At 45.8% G+C, this 25,337-nt stretch overlaps 1 protein-coding gene across 1 annotated transcript in view; it reads right to left on the bottom strand.

The window, feature by feature from the left end:
• Positions 1-25,337, bottom strand: part of LOC126262316 (venom dipeptidyl peptidase 4-like) — a 315,546-nt gene that overhangs the window by 270,864 nt on the left and 19,345 nt on the right. The window contains exon 2 of the mRNA XM_049958868.1: positions 15,342-15,459. Within this exon, the coding sequence (XP_049814825.1) occupies positions 15,342-15,459 (118 nt within the window). The remainder of the gene's footprint in view (positions 1-15,341; positions 15,460-25,337) is intronic.

The following is a 25,337-nucleotide window of genomic DNA, read 5'->3' as shown; positions in this document are numbered from 1 at the left end:
TTCTGATGCATATGTGATGACACTGAAGAAACTTCAAGCTCGATTGAGTCGTTTTCGACCACATGGGCAAAAGCAGAATGTTTTTCTGTTGCCCAACAATGCAAGGTGACATGTCAGTCAAAAAACCATGGAAGCGATCACAAAACTCGGATGGACAACACCGAAATATCCGCCTTACAGTCCTGACCTGGTTCCATGTGACTATCATCTCTTTGGAAAACTGAAAGACTCTCTTTGTGGAACAAGGTTTGAAGATGATAACTCCCTTGTGCACGCTGCCAAACAGTTGTTCCAACAGGTTGGTCCAGAATTTTACCGTGCGGGTATACAGGCGTTGGTTCCAAGATGGCGTAAGGCAGTTAGTTGAGAGGGATGGAAATTATGTGGAGAAATGAAAATATTGTTCCTAAAGGATGTATCTACACACTGTAAAACTTTCAAACATGTAGAATAAAAGATGGATTTTAACAAAAATAGTGTGCATTTCTTTTGGAGTGACCCTCATATAAACAGGCAGAATACGACGCTGCGGTCGGTGACGCCTATATAAGACAACAAGTGTCTGGTGCAGTTGTTAGATCGGCTGCATCTGCTACAATGGCAGGTTATCAACATTTAAGTGAGTTCAAACGTGGTGTTACAGTCGGCGCACGAGCGATGCGACACAGCATCTCCGAGGTAACGATGAAGTGGAGATTTTTCCCGAACGACCGTTTCACGAGTGTACCGTGAATATCAGGAATACGGTATGACATCAAACCTCCGATATCGCTGCGGCCGGAAAAAGATCCTACAAGAACCAACGACGACTGAAAATCGTTCAACATGACAAAAGTGCAACCTTTATGCAAATTGCTGCAGGTTTCAATGCTGGGCCATCAACAGGTGTCAGCCTGCGAACCATTCAACGAAACATCATCTATATGGGCTCTACGAACTGAAGGCCGACTGCTGTATCCTTGATGACTGCAGAACACGAAAATTTACGCCTCGCGTCCGCAGCTCGTGGTCGTGCGGTAGCGTTCTCGCTTCCCGGGCCCGGGTTCCCGGGTTCGATTCCCGGCGGGGTCAGGGATTTTCTCTGCCTCGTGATGACTGGGTGTTGCGTGATGTCCTTAGGCTAGTTAGGTTTAAGTAGTTCTAAGTTCTAGGGGGACTGATGACCATAGATGTTAAGTCCCATAGTGCTCAGAGCCATTTTACGCCTCGCCTGAGCCCGTCAACACCGACATTGGATTGTTGATGACTGGAAACATGTTGCCTGGTCGGACGAGTCTCGTTTCAATTTGTATCGAGCGGATGGGGTATGGAGACAACCACATGAATCCATGGACCCTGCATGTCAGCAGGGGACTGTTGAAGCTAGTGTAGGCTCTGTAATGGTATGGCGCGCGTGCAATTGGAGTGATATGGGACCCTTGATACGTCTAGATACGATTCTGACAGCTGACACGTCGTAAGCATCCCGTCGGATCACCTGCATCCATTCGCGTCCATTGTGCATTCGGACGGACTTCGGAAATCCCAGCTGGACAATGCGACACCCCCACTTCCAGAATTGTACAGAGTGGCTCCAGGAACACTCTTCTAAGTTTGAACACTTCCGCTGTCCACCAAACACCGCAGACATGAACATTATTGAGTGTATATGAGTGTCTTGCAACGGGCTCTTCAGAAGAGATCTCCACCCTCTCGTACTCTTAAGGATTTATGGACAGCGCTGCAGGATTCATGGTGTCAGTTCCCTCCAGCGAGTCCAATCCATGTCGTGTTGCGGCACTTCTCCGTGCTCGCGGGGGCCCTACACGATATTAGGCAGGTGTACCAGTTTCTTTGGCTCTTCAGTGTATGTTTTCTCAATCCAGGACATTCTTCTCCACAAATCAGTCAAATATTTATAAATAAATTATGATTGGTTCCTAAAAATAATATTATCTGCATGTTTCAAGAAAAACAGTCAGCTTAAACCATTCCCTATTAAAGATTTCCAGAATAAAACATACATGTTGCACCACTGTAGTTCTGAGTGGTTTACCTGTATAGAAATACACCATCCAATCAGGACTAAAAAACAGTATTTGTCCTCTCTACCTAGACATTTAGTTATTTGTGTGTAAAATATGTGCAAATTTTATTGTCATTCCAATGAAGGCAACATAGGGATTATAGATAAATGGTATATTAAAGCTGGAGAAATTTATCTTCTCACTCCATTATTTCCCACAATGCAGTCACATATATGTTACTAAATTAGAATTTGGTTCTACAAATAATGTTATTCCACGTCTTAAGAAAAATAGACACCATAAACAAAAAAATGGTTCAAATGGCTCTGAGCACTATGGGACTTAACTTCTGAGGTCATCAGTCCCCTAGAACTTAGAACTACTTAAACCTAACTAACCTAAGGACATCACACACACCCATGCCCGAGGCAGGATTCGAACCTGCGACCGTAGCGGTCGCGCGGTTCCAGACTGTAGCGCCTAGAACCGCTCGGCCACCCCGGCTGGCCACACCATAAACAACTCCCTATTAAATATTTCGAGTAATACACGATTTAAATCGATCATTTGCTGTTGGTTTCGATCATTGTTAACCGTTTCACCAGGTTTTAGCAGCGCGTAATAGATGACACGCTTCTGATCCCAGCAAACACAGAGCATTGTCTTCTTTCCAAAGCGTTTTGATATTGCAGTGAATGCCGATGGTTTGCCTAGATGCACCCACAATTTACGATGGTTATGATCCTCAAAATATATCCATTTTTCATTACCTGTCCCTATCCGACGGAAAAACGATTTTCTTTTGTATCTGGCGAGCTGCAATTCACAAGTAGTCTTTCGGTTTGCTTGCTGTATTTCATTCAGTTCATGAGGAAGTCATTTTCTCACTTTCTGCACCTTTCCTATAGCTCTAAACCGAAGAGAAACGGCTTTCTGCGTCGCATCCAATTGTTCCACGAGTTCCTGTTGAGTCTAAGTATCATCTTCATCCAGTAAGGCCTGCAATTCGTTGTCTTCGAGCTTTTTCGGTGGTTTCCCGCGCTCGTTTCTCACGTCAAAATCACCACTTTTGAATTTTCTGAACCACTCGATAAACTGTGTTATCCCAAGAGTATGTTCGCACAAAGCTCCGGCAAGTATTCGATGCGATTCTGCAGCAGTTTTCTTCAAATGATAACAGAAAACCAATGCCCGAAAATCGTACGTAGTTCGTAGGCACAAAACTCAACACGTTTACGTGTTTGAAACAGATACCGATGTATGGAACTTAGGTTACGGTGTGTTGACACTCGTCGTCAGCTGTTACGAGAAGCAGAAGGCGCTGCAGACGCGGTGTCACGGACCCTACACTGGCGGATGGGACCGTCTATGGGGCAATTTCGGTTTCACACTACACCTGGTATATTACACGTGCAAGCGACACGCTCTGGTTGATGAGAGCGATCGTAAAGGCACTTGCCATTTACAGTTGCTTCCATCAGCCACCGCGACGAGTGTCAACTTCGTTTGCGCGAATATTACATGGGCTGGATAAAAAAGTAGTGGTAAGACTGCCGTAACATGAATGGTATATGACAGGCGGCATGCACGCTGTCTGTAGCTGATAGCTGAAAGTCAGCTGAAATAGTGCAGTCATCGGTGGCGATCGGTGGCGACAGTGTCTGAGTCAGTTGCAGTGTGTACTGTCTGAAAGTGCGGGAGGCCTGTTCTAACGCCGTAACAGTATGTTCAGGAAGCATGAACAATGTGCGTGGTGGGAGGGCAGAACAATGTGTCCTTCTGCCACTGCATCCCATCATCTTTCATGACAATGCACGATGCCACATGGCGAACCCCATGCAAAAGCTCCTGCGCACGTGAGGGTGGGATACATCGTAAGGATACATCGGAACATCCACCATATTCACCCGATATGAGTCCATGCGATTATGACTTGTTCGTCAAAATGAAGGAACTACGTCGTGGCATGTGCTACAACACAAGAGAATACGTCATCCCTGTCATAGGGCGGTCCTTGTGACGCATTGGCAGAGATGGATGCGCTGGCGGTGTACGACGCCTTCCATCTCTGTAGGGGAACTAATATAGCCGGCCGAAGTGGCCGTGCGGTTAAAGGCGCTTCAGTCTGGAACCGCAAGGCCGCTACGGTCGCAGGTTCGAATCCTGCCTCGGGCATGGATGTTTGTGATGTCCTTAGGTTAGTTAGGTTTAACTAGTTCTAAGTTCTAGGGGAATGACCTCAGCAGTTGAGTCCCATAGTGCTCAGAGCCATTTGAACCATTTTTGGGGAACTAATGGATATGCAGAACGATTATTCTGACGGCATGTAATACGGTGAACGTCTGTCAATGAAGGTGCAACAGGTATACTACGAGGTGCATTCAAGTTCGAAGGCCTCCGATTTTCTTCCTCCGGACTGGAAAGAGATAGAAACATGGGCATTGTTTTAAAATGACGCCGCGTTCCTTGCCAATACGTCCCAGAGATGGCAGCACCGTACAGCGGATGGAATTTTACCACCAGCGGCGAGAATGAGAACTGTTTTAAATACTTAAAATGGCGACGTTTTCTTTACTTGAACAGCGTGCAATCATTCGTTTTCTGAATTTGCATGGTGTGAAACCAATGGAAATTCATCGACAGTTGAAGGAGACATGTGGTGGTGGAGTTATGGATGTGTCGAAAGTGCGTTCGTGGGTGCGACAGTTTAATGAAGGCAGAACATCGTGTGACAACAAACCGAAACAACCTCAGGCTCGCACAAGCCGGTCTGACGACATGATCGAGAAAGTTGAGAGAATTGTTTTGGGGGATCGCCGAATGACTGTTGAACAGATCGCCTCCAGAGCTGGCATTTCTGTGGGTTCTGTAAACACAATCCTGCATGACGACCTGAAAATGCGAAAAGTGTCATCCAGGTGGGTGCCACGAATGCTGACGGACGACCACATGGCTGCCCGTGTGGCATGTTGCCGAGCAATGTTGACGCGCAACGACAGCACGAATGGGACTTTCTTTTCGTCGGTTGTGACAATGGATGAGACGTGGATGCCATTTTTCAATCCAGAAACAAAGCGCCAGTCACCTCAATGGAAGCACACAGATTCACCGCCACCAAAAAAATTTCGGGTAACCGCCAGTGCTGAAAAAATGATGGTGTCCATGTTCTGGGACAGCGAGGGCGTAATCCTTACCCTTTGCGTTCCAAAGGGCACTACGGTAACAGGTGCATCTTACGAAAATGTTTTGAAGAACAAATTCCTTCCTGCACTGCAACAAAAACGTCCGGGAAGGGCTGCGCGTGTGCTGTTTCACCAAGACAACGCACCTGCATATCGAGCTAACGTTACGCAACAGTTTCTTCGTGATAACAACTTTGAAGTGGTTCCTCATGCTTCCTACTCACCTGACCTGGCTCCTAGTGACTTTTGGCTTTATCCAACAATGAAAGACACTCTCCGTGGCCGCACATTCACCAGCCATGCTGCTATTGCCTCAGCGACTTTCCAGTGGTCAAAACAGACTCCTAAAGAAGCCTTCGCCGCTGCCATGGAATCATGGCGTCAGCGTTGTGAAAAATGTGTACGTCTGCAGGGCGATTACGTCGAGAAGTAACGCCAGTTTCATCGATTTCGGGTGAGTAGTTAATTATAAAACAAATCGGAGGCCTTAGAACTTGAATGCACCTCGTAAAGAGACTGCTTACACCGCGCTTGTCCGCCCTATTCTGGAGTATTGCTGTGCGGTATGGGACCCGCATCAGGTGGGAGTGACGGATGACCTCGAAAAAGTACAAAGAAGGGCAGCTCGTTTTGTATTATCGCGAAATAGGGGAGATAGTGTCACACACATGATGCGTGAATTGGAGTGGCAATCATTAAAACAAAGGCGTTTTTCGTTGCGACGGGACCCTCTCATGATATTTCAGTCACCAGTTTTCTCCTCCGGTTGCGAAAACATTCTGTTGGCACCCACCTATATAGGAAGAAATGATCATCACGATAAAATAAGAGAAATCAGGGCTCGCATAGAAAAATTTAAGTGCTCGTTTTTCCCGCGTGCCGTTCGAGAGTGGACCGGTAGAGAGACAGCTTGAAGGTGGTTCATTGAACCCTCTGCCAGGCACTTTATTGTGAATAGCAGAGTAATCAGGAAGATGTAGAAGTTTGCTATGAATTATAACCAAGCTGCCACTACTTTTTATCCAACGCCTGTAGCACAATGGGAACTGATGTGCAAAGTTATGACGTCATCCCTATCAGCTTCTCTGAAAAACTAGAGTAAAAGTTAAACCTCATCAAAAAAAAGTAACGGGTAGAGAATACTGGAAATTGAATGCTCATTAACAGTCATTAGTCAGCTGGAAACATTTCTCTCGTGATGTGGCTGACTGGTGGAAATCTAGTGCCCAGAAAATATACACTCCTGGAAATTGAAATAAGAACACCGTGAATTCATTGTCCCAGAAAGGGGAAACTTTATTGACACATTCCTGGGGTCAGATACATCACATGATCACACTGACAGAACCACAGGCACATTGACACAGGCAACAAAAATGGTTCAAATGGCTCTGAGCACTATGGGACTCAACTGCTGAGGTCATTAGTCCCCTAGAACTTAGAACTAGTTTAACCTAACTAACCTAAGGACATCACAAACATCCATGCCCGAGGCAGGATTCGAACCTGCGACCGTAGCGGTCTTGCGGTTCCAGACTGCAGCGCCTTTAACCGCACGGCCACGTCGGCCGGCGACACAGGCGACAGAGCATGCACAATGTCAGCACTAGTACAGTGTATATCCACCTTTCGCAGCAATGCAGGCTGCTATTCTCCCATGGAGACGATCGTAGAGATGCTGGATGTAGTCCTGTGGAACGGCTTGCCTTGCCATTTCCACCTGGCGCCTCAGTTGGACCAGCGTTCGTGCTGGACGTGCAGACCGCGTGAGACGACGCTTCATCCAGTCCCAAACATGCTCAATGGGGGACAGATCCGGAGATCTTGCTGGCCAAGGTAGTTGACTTACACCTTCTAGAGCACGTTGGGTGGCACGGGATACATGCGGACGTGCATTGTCCTGTTGGAACAGCAAGTTCCCTTGCCGGTCTAGGAATGGTAGAACGATGGGTTCGATGACGGTTTGGATGTACCGTGCACTATTCAGTGTCCCCTCGACGATCACCAGTGGTGTACGGCCAGTGTAGGAGATCGCTCCCCACACCATGATGCCGGGTGTTGGCCCTGTGTGCCTCAGTCGTATGCAGTCCTGATTGTGGCGCTCACCTGCACGGCGCCAAACACGCATACGACCATCATTGGCACCAAGGCAGAAGCGACTCTCATCGCTGAAGACGACACGTCTCCATTCGTCCCTCCATTCACGCCTGTCGCGACACCACTGGAGGCGGGCTGCACGATGTTGGGGCGTGAGCGGAAAACGGCCTAACGGTGTGCGGGACCGTAGCCCAGCTTCATGGAGACGGTTGCGAATGGTCCTCGCCGATACCCCAGGAGCAACAGTGTCCCTAATTTGCTGGGAAGTGGCGGTGCGGTCCCCTACGGCACTGCGTAGGATCCTACGGTCTTGGCGTGCATCCGTGCGTCGCTGCGGTCCGGTCCCAGGTCGACGGGCACGTGCACCTTCCGCCGACCACTGGCGACAACATCGATGTACTGTGGAAACCTCACGCCCCACGTGTTGAGCAATTCGGCGGTACGTCCACCCGGCCTCCCGCATGCCCACTATACGCCCTCGCTCAAAGTACGTCAACTGCACATACGGTTCACGTCCACGCTGTCGCGGCATGCTACCAGTGTTAAAGACTGCGATGGAGCTCCGTATGCCACGGCAAACTGGCTGACACTGACGGCGGCGGTGCACAAATGCTGCGCAGCTAGCGCCATTCGACGGCCAACACCGCTGTTCCTGGTGTGTCCGCTGTGCCGTGCGTGTGATCATTGCTTGTACAGCCCTCTCGCAGTGTCCGGAGCAAGTATGGTGGGTCTGACACACCGGTGTCAATGTGTTCTTTTTTCCATTTCCAGGAGTGTATAAAAATGCAGCCTTCTGGCTAAATGACAGGAGAAAAAAGTCGCATATTACTGCTTTCTAACTCGTAAACTGCAAGCGAAGGGATGTAACAGAGAATACCAAGCTAACCATAACCAAAATATTCAAAAAGAAAATATTAGTGCTGCAGAAAACCGAACAAGAAGAGAAAATCATCACATGCAAGGATTACAGGCATCTACCAGGTGCGAATTGAAGCATTTACCCCTTACAATGGAACGAAAAGTATGTATGCAGAGATATATAGGTCTGCATATATAGGTCCTGTCTGCAGATGGGATGTAAAACATTACTTGGCAGGGGGATAAAAGATCATTTCCAAAGGCTGTATGGAGCACGATCATCGGATGATACAACAGAACAGCACAGCTGCTACAAGATTGGACGTGTATTTATCACGCGAAATTACAATTACTTTTTCGGAAGTAATGCCCGAATAAGATGAACTGGAAGATGTAATAATAAAAATTATCATAAACATGAATTTATAAAACTTTTTGGCCTGTCATCAAGAAAGATTTCATTTAAGTAGTGATGGGGAAACAACGTTGTGGCCACTTATACCCCAAAAAAGAACAGGGAATAATCGTACTGGCCCCCAAGAAAAAGAAACCACAAAGAATAACAGTAACGTTGTTACGCAAGACCCGAAAATCATATCCCGTTTCGTAGTGGGAAAATTAAAACAAACCTTCCATGCATCCTCGGGGTGGAGCAGACGTGTAGTGTACCTAACAAAAGCATCACAGATTGAATTTGTTCTTTAAGAGACACGGCGTTTTTCTCTTACCAACATCAGGCACAAACATTATGCCTAATGAATATAGACTCCGAGAAAGCCTTCGATAAAGACAGTCATCAGTACCTAAGGAATGTGTTACAGCATTTCAAATTTCCACAAATGAGAGCAGATTCACTGCTACCAAATCACAAGGTGCAAATAAACGCACATCTTATAAAAGCATTCCCATCCAACTTTCTATCAGTCACGTTATACTCTTCGTCATCTCTTTAGCATCATTAAACCGTACGATCAGCACTTTCATACTAGGATTACACATTGGTACACGACAGTTCACCGTCAACGCCTACAAGGACGATGTTTCCGTAACTTATGGTAGCATGGAAACATGCTGTATAAATCTCGGCTGTAATGGACGTCATTTACAAAGAAGCAGCGGGGCAACTGTCAAAAACGATGAAACAGATCTCTTTCGGCTCAGTGAAACGTAACTTTCCGTTGACGTCCCTTTACCGAATGTGTTAAAATGGAAATGTTGCCTGGGAAACAGGAAAAACGTGCGTGACCTAATTGACGCTAATACCTAACAAATGGTAGAAATAGTAACAGGTTCTCTGACAGCGAACAGTACAAGGTAATTGAATATCATTCAAAGAATTAAATCATCATTCTGGCCCTGTCCAAAATATGATATCCTGTGTGATCAAAAGTATCCGGACACCCCCAAAAACAAACATTTTTCATATTACGTGGATTGTGCTGCCACCTACTGCCAAGTACTCCATATCAGCGACCTCAGCAATCACTAGACATCGTGAGAGAGCAGAATGGGGCGCTCCGCGGAACTCACGGACTTCGGACGTGGTCATGTGATTGGGTGCCACTTGTGTTATACGTCTGTACGCGAGATTTCCACACTCCTAAACATCCCTAGGTCCACTGTTTCCGATGTGATGGTAGAGTGGAAACGTGAAGGGACACGTACAGCACAAAAGCGTACAGGCCGACCTCGTCTGCTGACTTACAGAGACGCCGACAGTTGAAGAGGGTCGTAATGTGTATTAGGCAGATGTCTATCCAGACCATCACACGGGAATTCCAAACTGCATCAGGATCCACTGCAAGTACTATGACAGTTAGGCGGGAGGTGAGAAAACTTGGATTTCATGCTCGAGCGGCTGCTCATAAGCCACACATCAAGCCGATAAGTGCGATCTAAGGAGCGTAAACATTGGACGATTGAACATTAGAAAAACGTTATGTGGAGTGACGAATCTCGGTACACAATGTGGCGATCCAATGGCAGGGTGTGGGTATCGCGTATGCCCAGTGAACGTCATCTGCTAGCATGTATAGTGCCAACAGTAAAATTTGAAGGCGGTGGTGTTATGGTGTGGTCGTGTTTTTCATGGAGGGGACTTGCACCCCTTGTTGTTTTGCGTGGCACTATCACATCACAGGCCTACATTTATGTTTGAAGCACATTCTTGTTTCCTACTGTTGAAGGATAATTCGGGAATGGCGATTGCAACACGATCGAGCACCAGTTCATAATGCACGGCCTGTGGCGGAGTGGTTACATGAAATTAACATCCCTGTAATGGACTGGCCTGCACATAGTCCCGACCTGAGCCCTATTAAACACCTTTGGGATGTTTTGGAATCCCGACTTCGTACCAGGCCTCACTGACCGACATCGATACCTCTCCTCAGTGCAGCACTCCGTGAAGAATGGGCTGCCATTCCCCAAGAAGCATTCCAGCACCTAACTGAATGTACGCCAGCGAGAGTGGAAGCTGTCATGAAGGCTAAGGATGGACCAACACCATAATGAATTCCAGCATTACCGATGGAGGGCGCCACGAACTTCTAAGTCATTTTCAGCCAGGTGTCCGGATACTTTTGATCACATAGTGTATGTTTCAATAGACATATCCACTGATAGAAAATATACAGCACAAATAAAAAAATGCATAGCCTGATACATTTGCAATGATATGTCACTTCGTGTAGCCGGGGATTAGCTGACGAAATCTTTTGTGTCGTCTCATTGCCATTGTCGAGTGTTGTACCATGGAAAGCAAGGAGAGGATGTTGTTTGGTGGCCGTATCCTCTGTCTACAACACAACTGCACACATATATTAACAGGGTTCCTTATTAACAAGAAGCTTCTTATCTTTAAGCTAGTTGTTGTGGTACAAGCTCTTAAATATTAGTCCACGTTAGCCTCACTGCTGGTGAAGTACACTCCTGGAAATGGAAAAAAGAACACATTGACACCGGTGTGTCAGACCCACCATACTTGCTCCGGACACTGCGAGAGGGCTGTACAAGCAATGATCACACGCACGGCACAGCGGACACACCAGGAACCGCGGTGTTGGCCGTCGAATGGCGCTAGCTGCGCAGCATTTGTGCACCGCCGCCGTCAGTGTCAGCCAGTTTGCCGTGGCATACGGAGCTCCATCGCAGTCTTTAACACTGGTAGCATGCCGCGACAGCGTGGACGTGAACCGTATGTGCAGTTGACGGACTTTGAGCGAGGGCGTATAGTGGGCATGCGGGAGGCCGGGTGGACGTACCGCCGAATTGCTCAACACGTGGGGCGTGAGGTTTCCACAGTACATCGATGTTGTCGCCAGTGGTCGGCGGAAGGTGCACGTGCCCGTCGACCTGGGACCGGACCGCAGCGACGCACGGATGCACGCCAAGACCGTAGGATCCTACGCAGTGCCGTAGGGGACCGCACCGCCACTTCCCAGCAAATTAGGGACACTGTTGCTCCTGGGGTATCGGCGAGGACCATTCGCAACCGTCTCCATGAAGCTGGGCTACGGTCCCGCACACCGTTAGGCCGTTTTCCGCTCACGCCCCAACATCGTGCAGCCCGCCTCCAGTGGTGTCGCGACAGGCGTGAATGGAGGGACGAATGGAGACGTGTCGTCTTCAGCGATGAGAGTCGCTTCTGCCTTGGTGCCAATGATGGTCGTATGCGTGTTTGGCGCCGTGCAGGTGAGCGCCACAATCAGGGCTGCATACGACCGAGGCACACAGGGCCAACACCCGGCATCATGGTGTGGGGAGCGATCTCCTACACTGGCCGTACACCACTGGTGATCGTCGAGGGGACACTGAATAGTGCACGGTACATCCAAACCGTCATCGAACCCATCGTTCTACCATTCCTAGACCGGCAAGGGAACTTGCTGTTCCAACAGGACAATGCACGTCCGCATGTATCCCGTGCCACCCAACGTGCTCTAGAAGGTGTAAGTCAACTACCCTGGCCAGCAAGATCTCCGGATCTGTCCCCCATTGAGCATGTTTGGGACTGGATGAAGCGTCGTCTCACGCGGTCTGCACGTCCAGCACGAACGCTGGTCCAACTGAGGCGCCAGGTGGAAATGGCATGGCAAGCCGTTCCACAGGACTACATCCAGCATCTCTACGATCGTCTCCATGGGAGAATAGCAGCCTGCATTGCTGCGAAAGGTGGATATACACTGTACTAGTGCCGACATTGTGCATGCTCTGTTGCCTGTGTCTATGTGCCGGTGGTTCTGTCAGTGTGATCATGTGATGTATCTGACCCCAGGAATGTGTCAATAAAGTTTCCCCTTCCTGGGACAATGAATTCACGGTGTTCTTATTTCAATTTCCAGGAGTGTACATGTCCCACTATGTACACTTCTCTGGTCGCCATGTGCTGGCTGAGACCGAGACCCCGATTGCTACTGCCTGCTGCCCTCCGGCCAACGGCGGCGATCTAAATACCGGCGGTCGAGAGGGCGTTGGGGGAAAGTTCAAAAGAAATGGTTCAAATGGCTCTGAGCACTATGGGATTTAACATCTCAGGTCGTCAGTCCCCTAGACTTAGAACTACTTAAACCTAAGTAACCTAAGGACATCACACACATTCATGCCCGAGGCAGGATGGGAACCTGCGACCGTAGCGGTCGCGCGGTTCCAGACTGAAGCGCCTACAACCGCTCAGCCACAACGGCCGGCGGCGGAAAGTTGTTTCCGAGTTTCTCGTTGGCCTCTCTCCTGATAGGCGCGTTTTATTCAGCGCCTATTATCCATCTTCTCGTAACCTCTTTGCCAACAGGCGTGCTGGAGACAGGTTACGCCAACACAAAATTACCCACAGAAGGAGGCCTAGGTTTAATGTGTTGTGAAACAAAATGTTCGGCACTTGTCATGGAACACTAATAAATGCTCTGAAACTGCCTGCAAGTCGGTTGGATTTGCTAAAGATTGCATTGGGTGTCAAGTCAGAAACCATGGGCTTCAGATGGATGCCAGCAACTTTATCTCGAACTTACAACCCACATCATATGTATTAGAGAAGATTCCGAATAAAACGTATTATGCAACAAAGGCAGTAATCTGAAACATTCGGAAGAAAACTCCATGTGCTCCAACATGCCTAATTAAACATAAAAAATTAAACCATAAGACGGTATTGACTTACCTCGCCGACAAATCCATCACCTCACAGACACGCTAAATGGCGCACATGTTAATAATTGATCTATTGTGGTATTGTTGACAGAGCTATGCAGCAAACAGTAGTTTCCCACAGAATTACAGGTCTGTGGAAAATAATAAAATGTAAAGCAAAGAGTCGGTTATCACTAATGTTAACGAAATAAACACCAAGAAAATAATATATACGGACGTCAAATCGTTTCCAGCATCCAAACAAGAGCACTCGTGTGGTCTTATATTCTTTCATAAACAATGTCTTCAACGAGGGAGGAGAATGTGTAGCGGTTCTTTGCTGTCATGCGGAAGTCATAGAAATTCACCAATTCTTTAAGTTTAGAATGAGTTTAACACTACAGGAAAACAGCGAAGGAATGGTACACCGAAGGACGATTGCCCACCAGTGATGTGATGATTTTACTAATGTCTCATTAGTGGAAATATTCTCAGGAATTACAAGGCCTACAACTTTGCTTCCGCCGTTTTTCAATAGACGGCAGTGGTGGAAAGTAGTGGCGCAAGTCGTTCGTCGTAAGTGTCATACAGTAAGCTTAGGCATTTGTCAACATAACGCCATCAAAATATCAGTCGATTTTTGATTGCATCATAAAGTTATTCTCGACTGAATACGTCAACTTATGAGCCCAGTTCTCGTCATCTGCGGGAGGTTTTAATTTTCTGCTTTGATATGAAGAAATCTGCGGCTGAGGCTCATAAAAAGCGGGTAAGACCTATGATGAGACGCCTGTTAGTGACAGAACTTCGCAGAAAATTGTTTCCATGCTTCAAGAACGGTAATTTTGATGGTGAATACCGGCATGGTTGTGAAAGAGGGGGAAAGCTTTCGATGCTACTGTAACCGACAATCAAAGGAGATCGTTATCGAAAGCAATTGATGTGTTTGAGCCGAGCACTGCGAAGACAAACGGCCACACTACTGCGACAGACATGAAAAAATGATTTTGCAGCATGACAGAGCACGGCCCCATGTCCAAACTCCCGTAAAAACATACTTGGAAACGTTGAAATGGGAAGTTCTTCCCCACCCACTGCATTCTCCAGATATTTCTCCCTCTGACTACCACCTTTCTTGATCTGTGATACACGACCGAGCTAACACTTGCGGTCATATGAACAAGTGCAGCGGCCAAATGCAGTCCTCTGCTGTCTCTGACAGGAGTACAATCTCAGTGATAAACCTCAAAGTTTTTGTTTCTTCACCTTCCAAATTTCTCCTGGTTTCCTTCACAGCAGCCGGCAGCTGTGGCCGAGCGGCTCTAGGCGCTTCAGTTCGCAACCGCGCTTCTGCTATGGTCGCAGGTCATGGGCATGGATGTGTGTGATGTCCTTAGGTTAGTTAGGTTTAAGTAGTTCTAAGTCTAGGGGACTGATGACTTCAGATGTTAAGTCCCTTAGTGCTCAGAGCCATTTGAACCATTTGAAGTTATTCACAGGTGAAGAGGCTTGCACAGGACAGAGTAGCGTGGGAAGTTGCATTAAACCAGTCTTCGGAATGAAGACCACAACACAACAACAACAACATGTGATGAACACCTCCACAAAGTTTGACAAATATCAGACTTGTGGGTCACTGTGTAACACTGACTGAGTATGTAATAATTTATATTTTTTCTAAATTGTTCATTAGGCTGCCTTTTTTTATCGGTGTGTAGGAATGAACGGCATTATGTCGCTGGTCGTGTGTTTTTGTTTTATACGTGAACTGAAATTTCTTCCTGTCTATATTTTCTCACAGGTATCACAATTTAACTTATAAACGCTACACGGTAAATAAACTGCATCGTTCTAAGTCAGTTTCAATCGTATGAGCTTAAAATTCATACTATCAAGGTAAACGTATTTTGTCTGATGTAGTACAGAATCCGAGCAAGCCCGGCATGTGCTCGATACTAGTATATTTTACTGCGGCATTACTGTTCCAGCGAAAACACGAAATTTCAGACAAATCACCGATGCTTACGGGCACCTTGTCTACCTTCAGTTGGCAAATAGGCAAATACTCACTTACCACTTATCCATTTGGCTGTAAACGATTCTGGTGTAAAGTCCCCATATAAGATATCATCCAACCCAAATGGTTCTTTCGTGGCCGCTGTTGCAATTGGCAGCAAAACCACACAGGTAGCCTGTAATACCAGAAACATAAAGAGTTTAAACAGTGTTCTAAACTAACAAGTTCAGTTCAATATTATCAATGTAATGTATTCATTAGCTGGGTTCCGAAATCATTTGCCTTGTCTTTTAGCCAAAAATTCAATATAAAAAGGTTGCGTCAAAACATATGTTATTTAAACCACCATAGCTCAATTCACAATAAAACGCGACGATTAATTTTTAAGGATTTTTGCCATTTGCGTGTTTTTGCAAATTACAAATCACCCAGAAATGAATGGAGATACTATAGTTGGAAATATTTTAGTAAGCTACTCACCAAATTTTTGATATATTTGTACATATGTATTCAGATCTAATTAAGTATCGAAAATCATACCATTCCTCCATAAAAGCTCAAATTTGACTTGTTGGTAGTCCCCTGCACAAGGTTGAAGAGGAAACAAATACCGTTCTCTCTCAGTTACTTCATTTTTGGCACCGACAGACACAACCACGTGCTAGCATCGGCCAGAGCATTTGTATTATTTTGTATCTACATATTTTGTCAGATGATTACAGTTCAGCTACACTTCATCATATAGAACTTAAAAAGGCGAATTGTGCTGTTATCCAAATGCTGAAGGATATAAATGCTTCAAAAATTTCAGTATCACTATACATAAAGGAGAGTATATCAGTTATCCAATACACCACTGGTCCTTTATTTACTTCAGTTATATTTAGTCTAAGTATTACAGTTCAAGTTATTTCAAAGTGATAGTCGTTGTGGGTTGAATTTGGCTCTGTCACTACAAATTGTATTCGTCAGTTGTTCTTGATTACGGTTACCTAAACAAGAAACACAATAAATAATTTAGCACGGAAGCAGTGCTCTTGCACGTATGCATATCTCTCGCACCTCGCTGCACACTTCCCCCACCACAATCCACACAATCTGAGGATGAATGGAGTGAGGGGGGGGGGGGAGGAAGAGGGGGAAACAGCGAACATGCCACATTTAAATGGCAACGCAGTCGCACTTCCTACGGCTTCGTTTCGTATTGCATAGTTCTTAACAACACAGATCACAAACAAAACATATTTTCAGTGTTATTTATTTATTTTAGGCACGATGAAGATACAATATAATTTGTAACCGGTACAAATTGTCGGCATACAGACAGAAAATTTCACAGATTTTCTTTTAGTTTCATAACCGAAACAAGCTTTTCATAGAAATAAATTGATCGAAATATTTTATAAATATTTTATCATATTAGCAATCCTATTATGGAGACACCGCAAATCTTCGCAAGGAAAAAAGGGTAGGCCTTCAGTACAGTCTTACCCACTAAAAAATTGTCTTTAGATGGATATTACGCTGCAAATCAATCGGTCCCATCTGCACATGCACAGGAACGCTTTTAATTGAAACGGATAACCGTCTAGAAAACAGCTCGGAAACAGATGCGAGGTTGATACTGTCCTCAAAACGTTTAGAAAATTGTCCTTGTAATTCTTTCAAGTCCACAACGAATTCTTCAGAACTCGCTTCTTCTTTAATTGCAGTAACATTACGGAAATAGTTGATGTTTTTTGTCAGTAACTGTTCTTCCACAATGCGATTTTCATTTTAAGTACATTCGCAGTAAATCAGAATGAGTTGTTTCTCACCGTGCAGTGATTGACAGCAGGCAGTGTGCAGTCTATGCCACTGAAAACGAGAGGTCTGCAACCCATTTCGGACGTTGTAATTTTCGTTCTAGTTTTCCTTTTTCCTTCATAAATTCAATAACAGCTGATTTTAAACCAAAAAATCGTTTCAGGCATACCTGTTGATCTAAGCAACATACTTTACAATAATACAGGGAATGAGACAGCTAAGACAGGCCACCCGAAATATGTCCAGAATTAATAAATACACTCCTGGAAATGGAAAAAAGAACACATTGACACCGGTGTGTCAGACCCACCATACTTGCTCCGGACACTGCGAGAGGGCTGTACAAGCAATGATCACACGCACGGCACAGCGGACACACCAGGAACCGCGGTGTTGGCCGTCGAATGGCGCTAGCTGCGCAGCATTTGTGCACCGCCGCCGTCAGTGTCAGCCAGTTTGCCGTGGCATACGGAGCTCCATCGCAGTCTTTAACACTGGTAGCATGCCGCGACAGCGTGGACGTGAACCGTATGTGCAGTTGACGGACTTTGAGCGAGGGCGTATAGTGGGCATGCGGGAGGCCGGGTGGACGTACCGCCGAATTGCTCAACACGTGGGGCGTGAGGTCTCCACAGTACATCGATGTTGTCGCCAGTGGTCGGCGGAAGGTGCACGTGCCCGTCGACCTGGGACCGGACCGCAGCGACGCACGGATGCACGCCAAGACCGTAGGATCGTACGCAGTGCCGTAGGGGACCGCACCGCCACTTCCCAGCAAATTAGGGACACTGTTGCTCCTGGGGTATCGGCGAGGACCATTCGCAACCGTCTCCATGAAGCTGGGCTACGGTCCCGCACACCGTTAGGCCGTCTTCCGCTCACGCCCCAACATCGTGCAGCCCGCCTCCAGTGGTGTCGCGACAGGCGTGAATGGAGGGACGAATGGAGACGTGTCGTCTTCAGCGATGAGAGTCGCTTCTGCCTTGGTGCCAATGATGGGCGTATGCGTGTTTGGCGCCGTGCAGGTGAGCGCCACAATCAGGACTGCATACGACCGAGGCACACAGGGCCAACACCCGGCATCATGGTGTGGGGAGCGATCTCCTACACTGGCCGTACACCACTGGTGATCGTCGAGGGGACACTGAATAGTGCACGGTACATCCAAACCGTCATCGAACCCATCGTTCTACCATTCCTAGACCGGCAAGGGAACTTGCTGTTCCAACAGGACAATGCACGTCCGCATGTATCCCGTGCCACCCAACGTGCTCTAGAAGGTGTAAGTCAACTACCCTGGCCAGCAAGATCTCCTGATCTGTCCCCCGTTGAGCATGTTTGGGACTGGATGAAGCGTCGTCTCACGCGGTCTGCACGTCCAGCACGAACGCTGGTCCAACTGAGGCGCCAGGTGGAAATGGCATGGCAAGCCGTTCCACAGGACTACATCCAGCATCTCTACGATCGTCTCCATGGGAGAATAGCAGCCTGCATTGCTGCGAAAGGTGGATATACACTGTACTAGTGCCGACATTGTGCATGCTCTGTTGCCTGTGTCTATGTGCCTGTGGTTCTGTCAGTGTGATCATGTGATGTATCTGACCCCAGGAATGTGTCAATAAAGTTTCCCCTTCCTGTGACAATGAATTCACGGTGTTCTTATTTCAATTTCCAGGAGTGTATGTTGAGCTGCAGTTTTCGCCAAGTTACACCAGACAATATGTCGAATGTGCTGATGTTTCTCAAGTAATTTTTATCGTCCATAACTGCCGATTTACGACAACGTACTTCGTTTTTGTTTTTTTCCTAATGGAAGCACATACTTTTTTTCTGTGCAATTTGAAAGAAACTTCTAACAGAATTTCTGCGACATAATATGTACGGGACACGATCAAATGGCATCAGGATAGCGCTGCAAACCACTGTCCAACCGTCAGGAGAAGGGGTTCAACAAACGTCGCCCTATTATACCAAATGCAAGCAAACAAGTAACTGAGGTACGATTCTCGTGTTTACCTGTGCGCTAGAAGCCCATCAGTCTGTGTTCTATTGTTGCTGGAGTCAGATAAATTGCTCGTAAGGCTATTGAGACATTCACAATGTATCTGACAGTCGAAGAACTGAATCTCGTTTACGGCGAATGCCGCCAAACTATTTGGGCAGCGGCGCGGTTGTGTGCTTAAGAGCATCCAGGTGGTGCCAAGCTCTCGCAGTCTGTCTTTGCAAACATAATGAAAAACAATTCTAGAAATTGGAAGCGTGGAAAGTAAAATACGCAAAGGAAAAACAACAGCAACTGAGAAAGAAATGAAAGTAGGAGTTTAACAGCAGTAACACAGAAAGCAAATGTCACTAAGAGGTATTTGGAAGAACGAGAGGTATCAACAAACGAGAGTTCTGCGAACTCTACATTCCATCGCATTTCATCCTCTTCACATTTCGCTGCATGTACAGCTCCATGGCGATGATTTCCGAAATTGGTTACAGTTCTCCAAATGTTACTACGGAACGTGCAAAGTGATGCGGCATGTCTATGCAAAATATTGTTTAAGGAAGAAGGGTTGTTTACAAACCACTGGCATGCAAGTGGATAAAAACAAGTCTCCTGATCTATCAACGCTTGGTGCGTGTTTTTCAAGACCCGCATCATGGTCCCTGTTTCATTCAGGAGAATCTAAATACACTCAGCCACCTCGAATTCCTAAGATACGCTGCTGCCGCAGTTATTGGAAGACATCCCACAGTACAGAGTGGTACCCACATGATGAATGTTGTAATATTCCTGACTGTGGCCGCCAGTATTTTATTTTGCTAAAACTCGCCTTTATGCAGCTTGGTACACGTTAAGTAGCATGTGGTACAAAAGTGGAGTGATGTACAGGCGACAGATGGTACAGTATGTACCAGTCCCGTGGGAGAGTCCGCCAGTTGTACTGAGCTTGCTTGTGATTGGTCGGCACATTCGGGTGCTTGGCGCCAAAACGCCTAACTTCTGTTATGAATTATTTATATACTTATCGTTGTATTTAGCCCAGCTCTTAGTATGACAATCACTCATGGTTACCGTAGGAGTCCATCGTTTTTGTTTATTAAATTTCACTAGTTTTGAGAGACGTAAGAGTAACGGAATTGCAACCGAAGTGCTTCGGACACCTCCAGGTCGCTTTGGCGCGCCTGGGAGACGACGTACTTTCGCTGCACTAGCCCCTCTATTTTGGGTGTTCTTCAGAGCCGGACGTGTTGTACTCCATATCGGGCGTAACTTAGTTGTGAATATGTAATACACACTCTATCTAGTGCATACCAGAGAGCCGGACATGTGTGTCATATTTCGGAAGTTGGATGGAAAAGTTACCATACAATTAACAAAGCTATGTCGAGTGTTGTAAAAGACAGTGTAAATGTGTGAATATTTGAATAATAACCAAACAGGATGCAGTAATGAGAAGTGTCTCCTACCATCACTTCCAGTTTGCCCTCTGTAGATGCAAAGACGGGCAAGTGGCATCCGCAAAAAGCACAATCACAGGTTCGAATGGGCAGTGTAGCAGCGTCCGCCGAAGAGGATCCCACGACCGACGAGCTGCCTTTTGCGCTGGGGATACAACTGTAGAAGACGACAGGATGTTGGAAACAACGGTCATAGACTCTTATTCACTCTCTCCAGATCTCTCCAGCTTCCAGATTTGACTTCCAAAAGGACACATAATTCATACATGGCATCCCTGGTGGGGAACGTGTATTTAAAGAAGAGGGTACTATCCGTTGACGAGAACTGTGAACTGAAGGAGATGTGAAAATCATAGTGAGAATAGTGGACTGCAAAGATTGTCATAAAACGCCCGAATCAATAGTGTATGAACAGTGAAAAAGATAAAAAGCGACACTGTGTGAACTGTGGAATTATATCCTCTTTGACCTTTTGTAACTTTCTTTGAAATGTTAGACAACAAAATTTATAAATGCCGTAGTTGGAAGTGAAAACGCGAAAACGCAAAATCGAAGTGTAAAGTTATACGTGTGTGCGCGGTCCAGAGGGATTACGTTTTATTTCACCGCTACGAGAATCAACGCTTCAGGGAGCAGTTAGCAGAGCAGGTGAGGCGGATGACATGGATAGCAACACCTGTCGGCTCCACCAACTGCAGTCCAACGTCAGCGAGCGGCAAACGGCAGAAATAGGCATCTGTGGTTGACTACGGCAGCCGAAGACACCCAACATGACAAAAACAACGTGGAGAGCAGCAGCATTGCACTGGAGAAGGTAGCGTGTACGCTAATCACTTTACAGCTGCCGAGAGGAAGCTAAGAACGATCTTAGAAGCAGAGAGGCAGTGCAGCCTCAGGGTAATGAAAATGAAGAGGCAAGCCAATAACAAGGCGTGGAGAATGTACAGGAAAAATTGGAACCAATTGTAGGTGAGGAAAGTGTATAAAATCAAATATACCAGAATCATCTAAAGTAGAAACTAGAGTTTTCCAAGGAAACATAATTTCAGATAGCAGCAATAGTGAAATTGGAGAGGTGGATTCTGATGCAGATGACATGAATGTTAATGATAAGTTAAATAAGGTGAATGGTGATGTCAGAGGTGATGACTCTGACACCGCCATTGCTAATGAAACAACAGGTAGATTCAGCCATGGAACAGCATCAGCTGATACATTGCCTACACAAGATAAAAACAAAAATATGGTTGAAATATTAATGGAGTTAGTATCAGGGCAAAAAGAATTAAAGTAGGGCTTGAAGAAGAGATAGAACGGGGCAAAAAGAATTTTAAAAATGCTAGAAGGAAAGATAAAACAGGGGCAAAAAGAACTAAAAAAGGATTCAAATGAATTAAAGAAAGGGCAAAAATTAATTGCCGATAAAATAGAAGCAACAAACGAGGAGATAGCAAAAATTAATCGTAAATTTAAACATTTAGAGGCCAGGATTGATTCTCATGAAACTAGAATAGGGACTTACGAGAAACGAATTGAATATGAAAGTAAATAATGGGGTCAAGAATTAGATAAGTGTAAGGAAGAGGTTATTCATAAGATTTCTGATGAAGTAGTAAAACTAAATGACCTCATGCAAGCTCAAGATACTTTTTTAATGTCACTTAGGGATGAAGTCATTAAATTAAGTAATGATCAGAGTAAAACAAATAAAACTTGCAACGACACCAATGAAAGGCAAAACAAACAAGTTGTCGACTTAAAATGAAGAAAATGCAGTCATTTGCCGTAAAGTATCACGAATAGAATCTGTCTGTAATGGTAATACAAATACGATTCAGGGTCTTTTGAGAAAAGTAGAACAGAAGGTAGAAAACATACCTCAACTAAGTGAGGTGATAAAAATATAGATAATATGGGACATGAGTAAAAACAGGAACTCGAAACGTGGGTTGAACAGGAAAAATGTAAGGGTGTTATCATATTAATAAAGTACTCAGTAACGCGAACGCTTACAAATTTCATAACTTTTCTAGCTAAGGCAGTATACATTCTGTTGCCTTCATTCGTCAGTTTAGAGCGTCATACCTGACAACATGACGGAACAGCAGCCAATCTTTTTGAAGGGGACGCAATATCATGGGGAACAGGAGCCAGTAACACATGTGAAACATACCACGAATTTGTTAGAGCATTCTTAAACCAATACTGGTCCACAAGTAAACAAAACAGTATAAGAACAGAAATATCTGAAGCTAGAAGCTTTGAAAACAGTGGCTGCGACAGTTATAAGGGGTTCTTTCAGCACTACTGCCAAAAGAACCAGTATTTAACTGGCCCTTTACGTGAATCTGACCTAGTAGAAATAATAGTTCCTAAGTTTCCAGTGTCTGTACAGGAGAAACTAATTACTGTCAACAAGAGTGACGTTAACGACCTCCTGTATATATTAGAACAGCTGGATGCGCTTTCAGGCAACAAACAAGTACCGGAAGGCTGGCGTAAAAACAGGTGGCGTGCAGACCGCCGCAACGACCGTGACTCAAACAGCGCACCGTTTCCTTTCACGTGATTACAATTTACTTGATTAACCCTCCGTTGCTCGCGCGGATGACACTCGTTATCCACATGACTTTCCCGTTCAATTTAGTCTGTCAGGGCTGGATTGAGTTCGCGCAATTTTCAGTACCTTTCTGTTAACTCTCCGGCTGTTAGCTGCAATCATTGTTGGCTTTGAGTTACGAAAGATACATTGTTTATGAAACATTACTATAGTCTGGAGGACACTTGTCATTCGCGCGAGCTCTGCTGCCACAATCTGAAAGAAAGTAAGTCTGTATTACTTAATTGCTTTCCTAGATTCAATCGATCTTTCATGTGCGTAAATTTAGAGGTATTGAAACGATTGCAGTTACCTTCCATGTCACCTAGTATTCTCTTTATTTCTAAAATGTGGAAGGAATATCAAAGGCAAAAAATTTCGGACAGAGTTTAGTAGAGATCCTAATGTATGGTTGGAATGGTTCAATGAGCTGAGTGATGAAGATGCTCACAGTGATAGCGCTGACTCAGACACTGAGGATTCTGTTCATGAAAGCGGTCATGATTCGGGAACAGAACAAGAAGTGTCAGAAAATGATGAATATGAATCACAGGAAGAAGTAACTCAAGAGGATGCATTATTTTAGGGAAAAATAAATATCCTACCAGTGTTAGAAGCAGATCTCATAATTTTCTAACGCATTTGCCTGGACCAAAAAATCAAGCTCGTATGAAAAAGACAGAAACAGAAATTCTGAATTTGTTCTTGGATGAAAAAATAATAAGCATTATCGCAACATGCACTAATACATCAACTAAGTTCGTGAGAACTTATCTAAGGAGAGGGGTGCTAAAGAAACAGATGCGATAGAGAGCAAAGCTTTCATTGGTTTGTTATATTTATGTGGATCTTTGAGGTGTTCTAGGGAGTATGTCGAAATTGGAGGATAACTCAAAGGGAAACGGACTTGCTCATGTTATTTATACATAAGTGAAAACCGATTCAGATTTCTGTTGAGATGTCTGAGGCTTGATAATATGCATGATAGAGGTGTTCGCAGAGAGACTGACAAATTGGCTGCTCTCAGAACTATCAGACAGGTACTTGAACTATTCACGAACAATTGCCAAAAATATTTTTCACCTACTGAATGTCTTACTGATGACGAACAGCTTTTGGCATTTAGAGGAAACTGCCCATTCAGGCAATATATTCCTAGCAAACCAGCAAAGTATGGGTTAAAAGTGTTGATGTAAAAACAGCTTACACTTTGAATTTAGAACCGTACGTCGGTAAGCAACAAGAGGGACCATGTAATGCCAGTAATCTAGCTGAAGATATTGTTCTTCGAATGGTCATACTGTTTCAGACGTTAGAATATATTATACAGTGCAAAAATACACTCCTGGAAATTGAAATAAGAACACCGTGAATTCATTGTCCCAGGAAGGGGAAACTTTATTGACACATTCCTGGGGTCAGATACATCACATGATCACACTGACAGAACCACAGGCACATAGACACAGGCAACAGAGCATGCACAATGTCGGCACTAGTACAGTGTATATCCACCTTTCGCAGCAATGCAGGCTGCTATTCTCCCATGGAGACGATCGTAGAGATGCTGGATGTAGTCCTGTGGAACGGCTTGCCATGCCATTTCCACCTGGCGCCTCAGTTGGACCAGCGTTTGTGCTGGACGTGCAGACCGCGTGAGACGACGCTTCATCCAGTCCCAAACATGCTCAATGGGGGACAGATCCGGAGATCTTGCTGGCCAGGGTAGTTGACTTACACCTTCTAGAGCACGTTGGGTGGCACGGGATACATGTGGACGTGCATTGTCCTGTTGGAACAGCAAGTTCCCTTGCCGGTCTAGGAATGGTAGAACGATGGGTTCGATGACGGTTTGGATGTACCGTGCACTATTCAATGTCCCCTCGACGATCACCAGTGGTGTATGGCCAGTGTAGGAGATCGCTCCCCACACCATGATGCCGGGTGTTGGCCCTGTGTGCCTCGGTCGTATGCAGTCCTGATTGTGGCGCTCACCTGCACGGCGCCAAACACGCATACGACCATCATTGGCACCGAGACAGAAGCGACTCTCATCGCTGAAGACGACACGTCTCCATTCGTCCCTCCATTCACGCCTGTCGCGACACCACTGGAGGCGGGCTGCACGATGTTGGGGCGTGAGCGGAAGACGGCCTAACGGTGTGCGGGACCGTAGCCCAGCTTCATGGAGACGGTTG

This window comes from Schistocerca nitens, chromosome 6 (assembly GCF_023898315.1).
Source record: "Schistocerca nitens isolate TAMUIC-IGC-003100 chromosome 6, iqSchNite1.1, whole genome shotgun sequence".
Taxonomy (NCBI): Eukaryota; Metazoa; Arthropoda; class Insecta; order Orthoptera; family Acrididae; genus Schistocerca; species Schistocerca nitens.
Note: the sequence above shows the minus strand (reverse complement) of the source record. Positions and strands in the feature narration are given on the sequence as shown.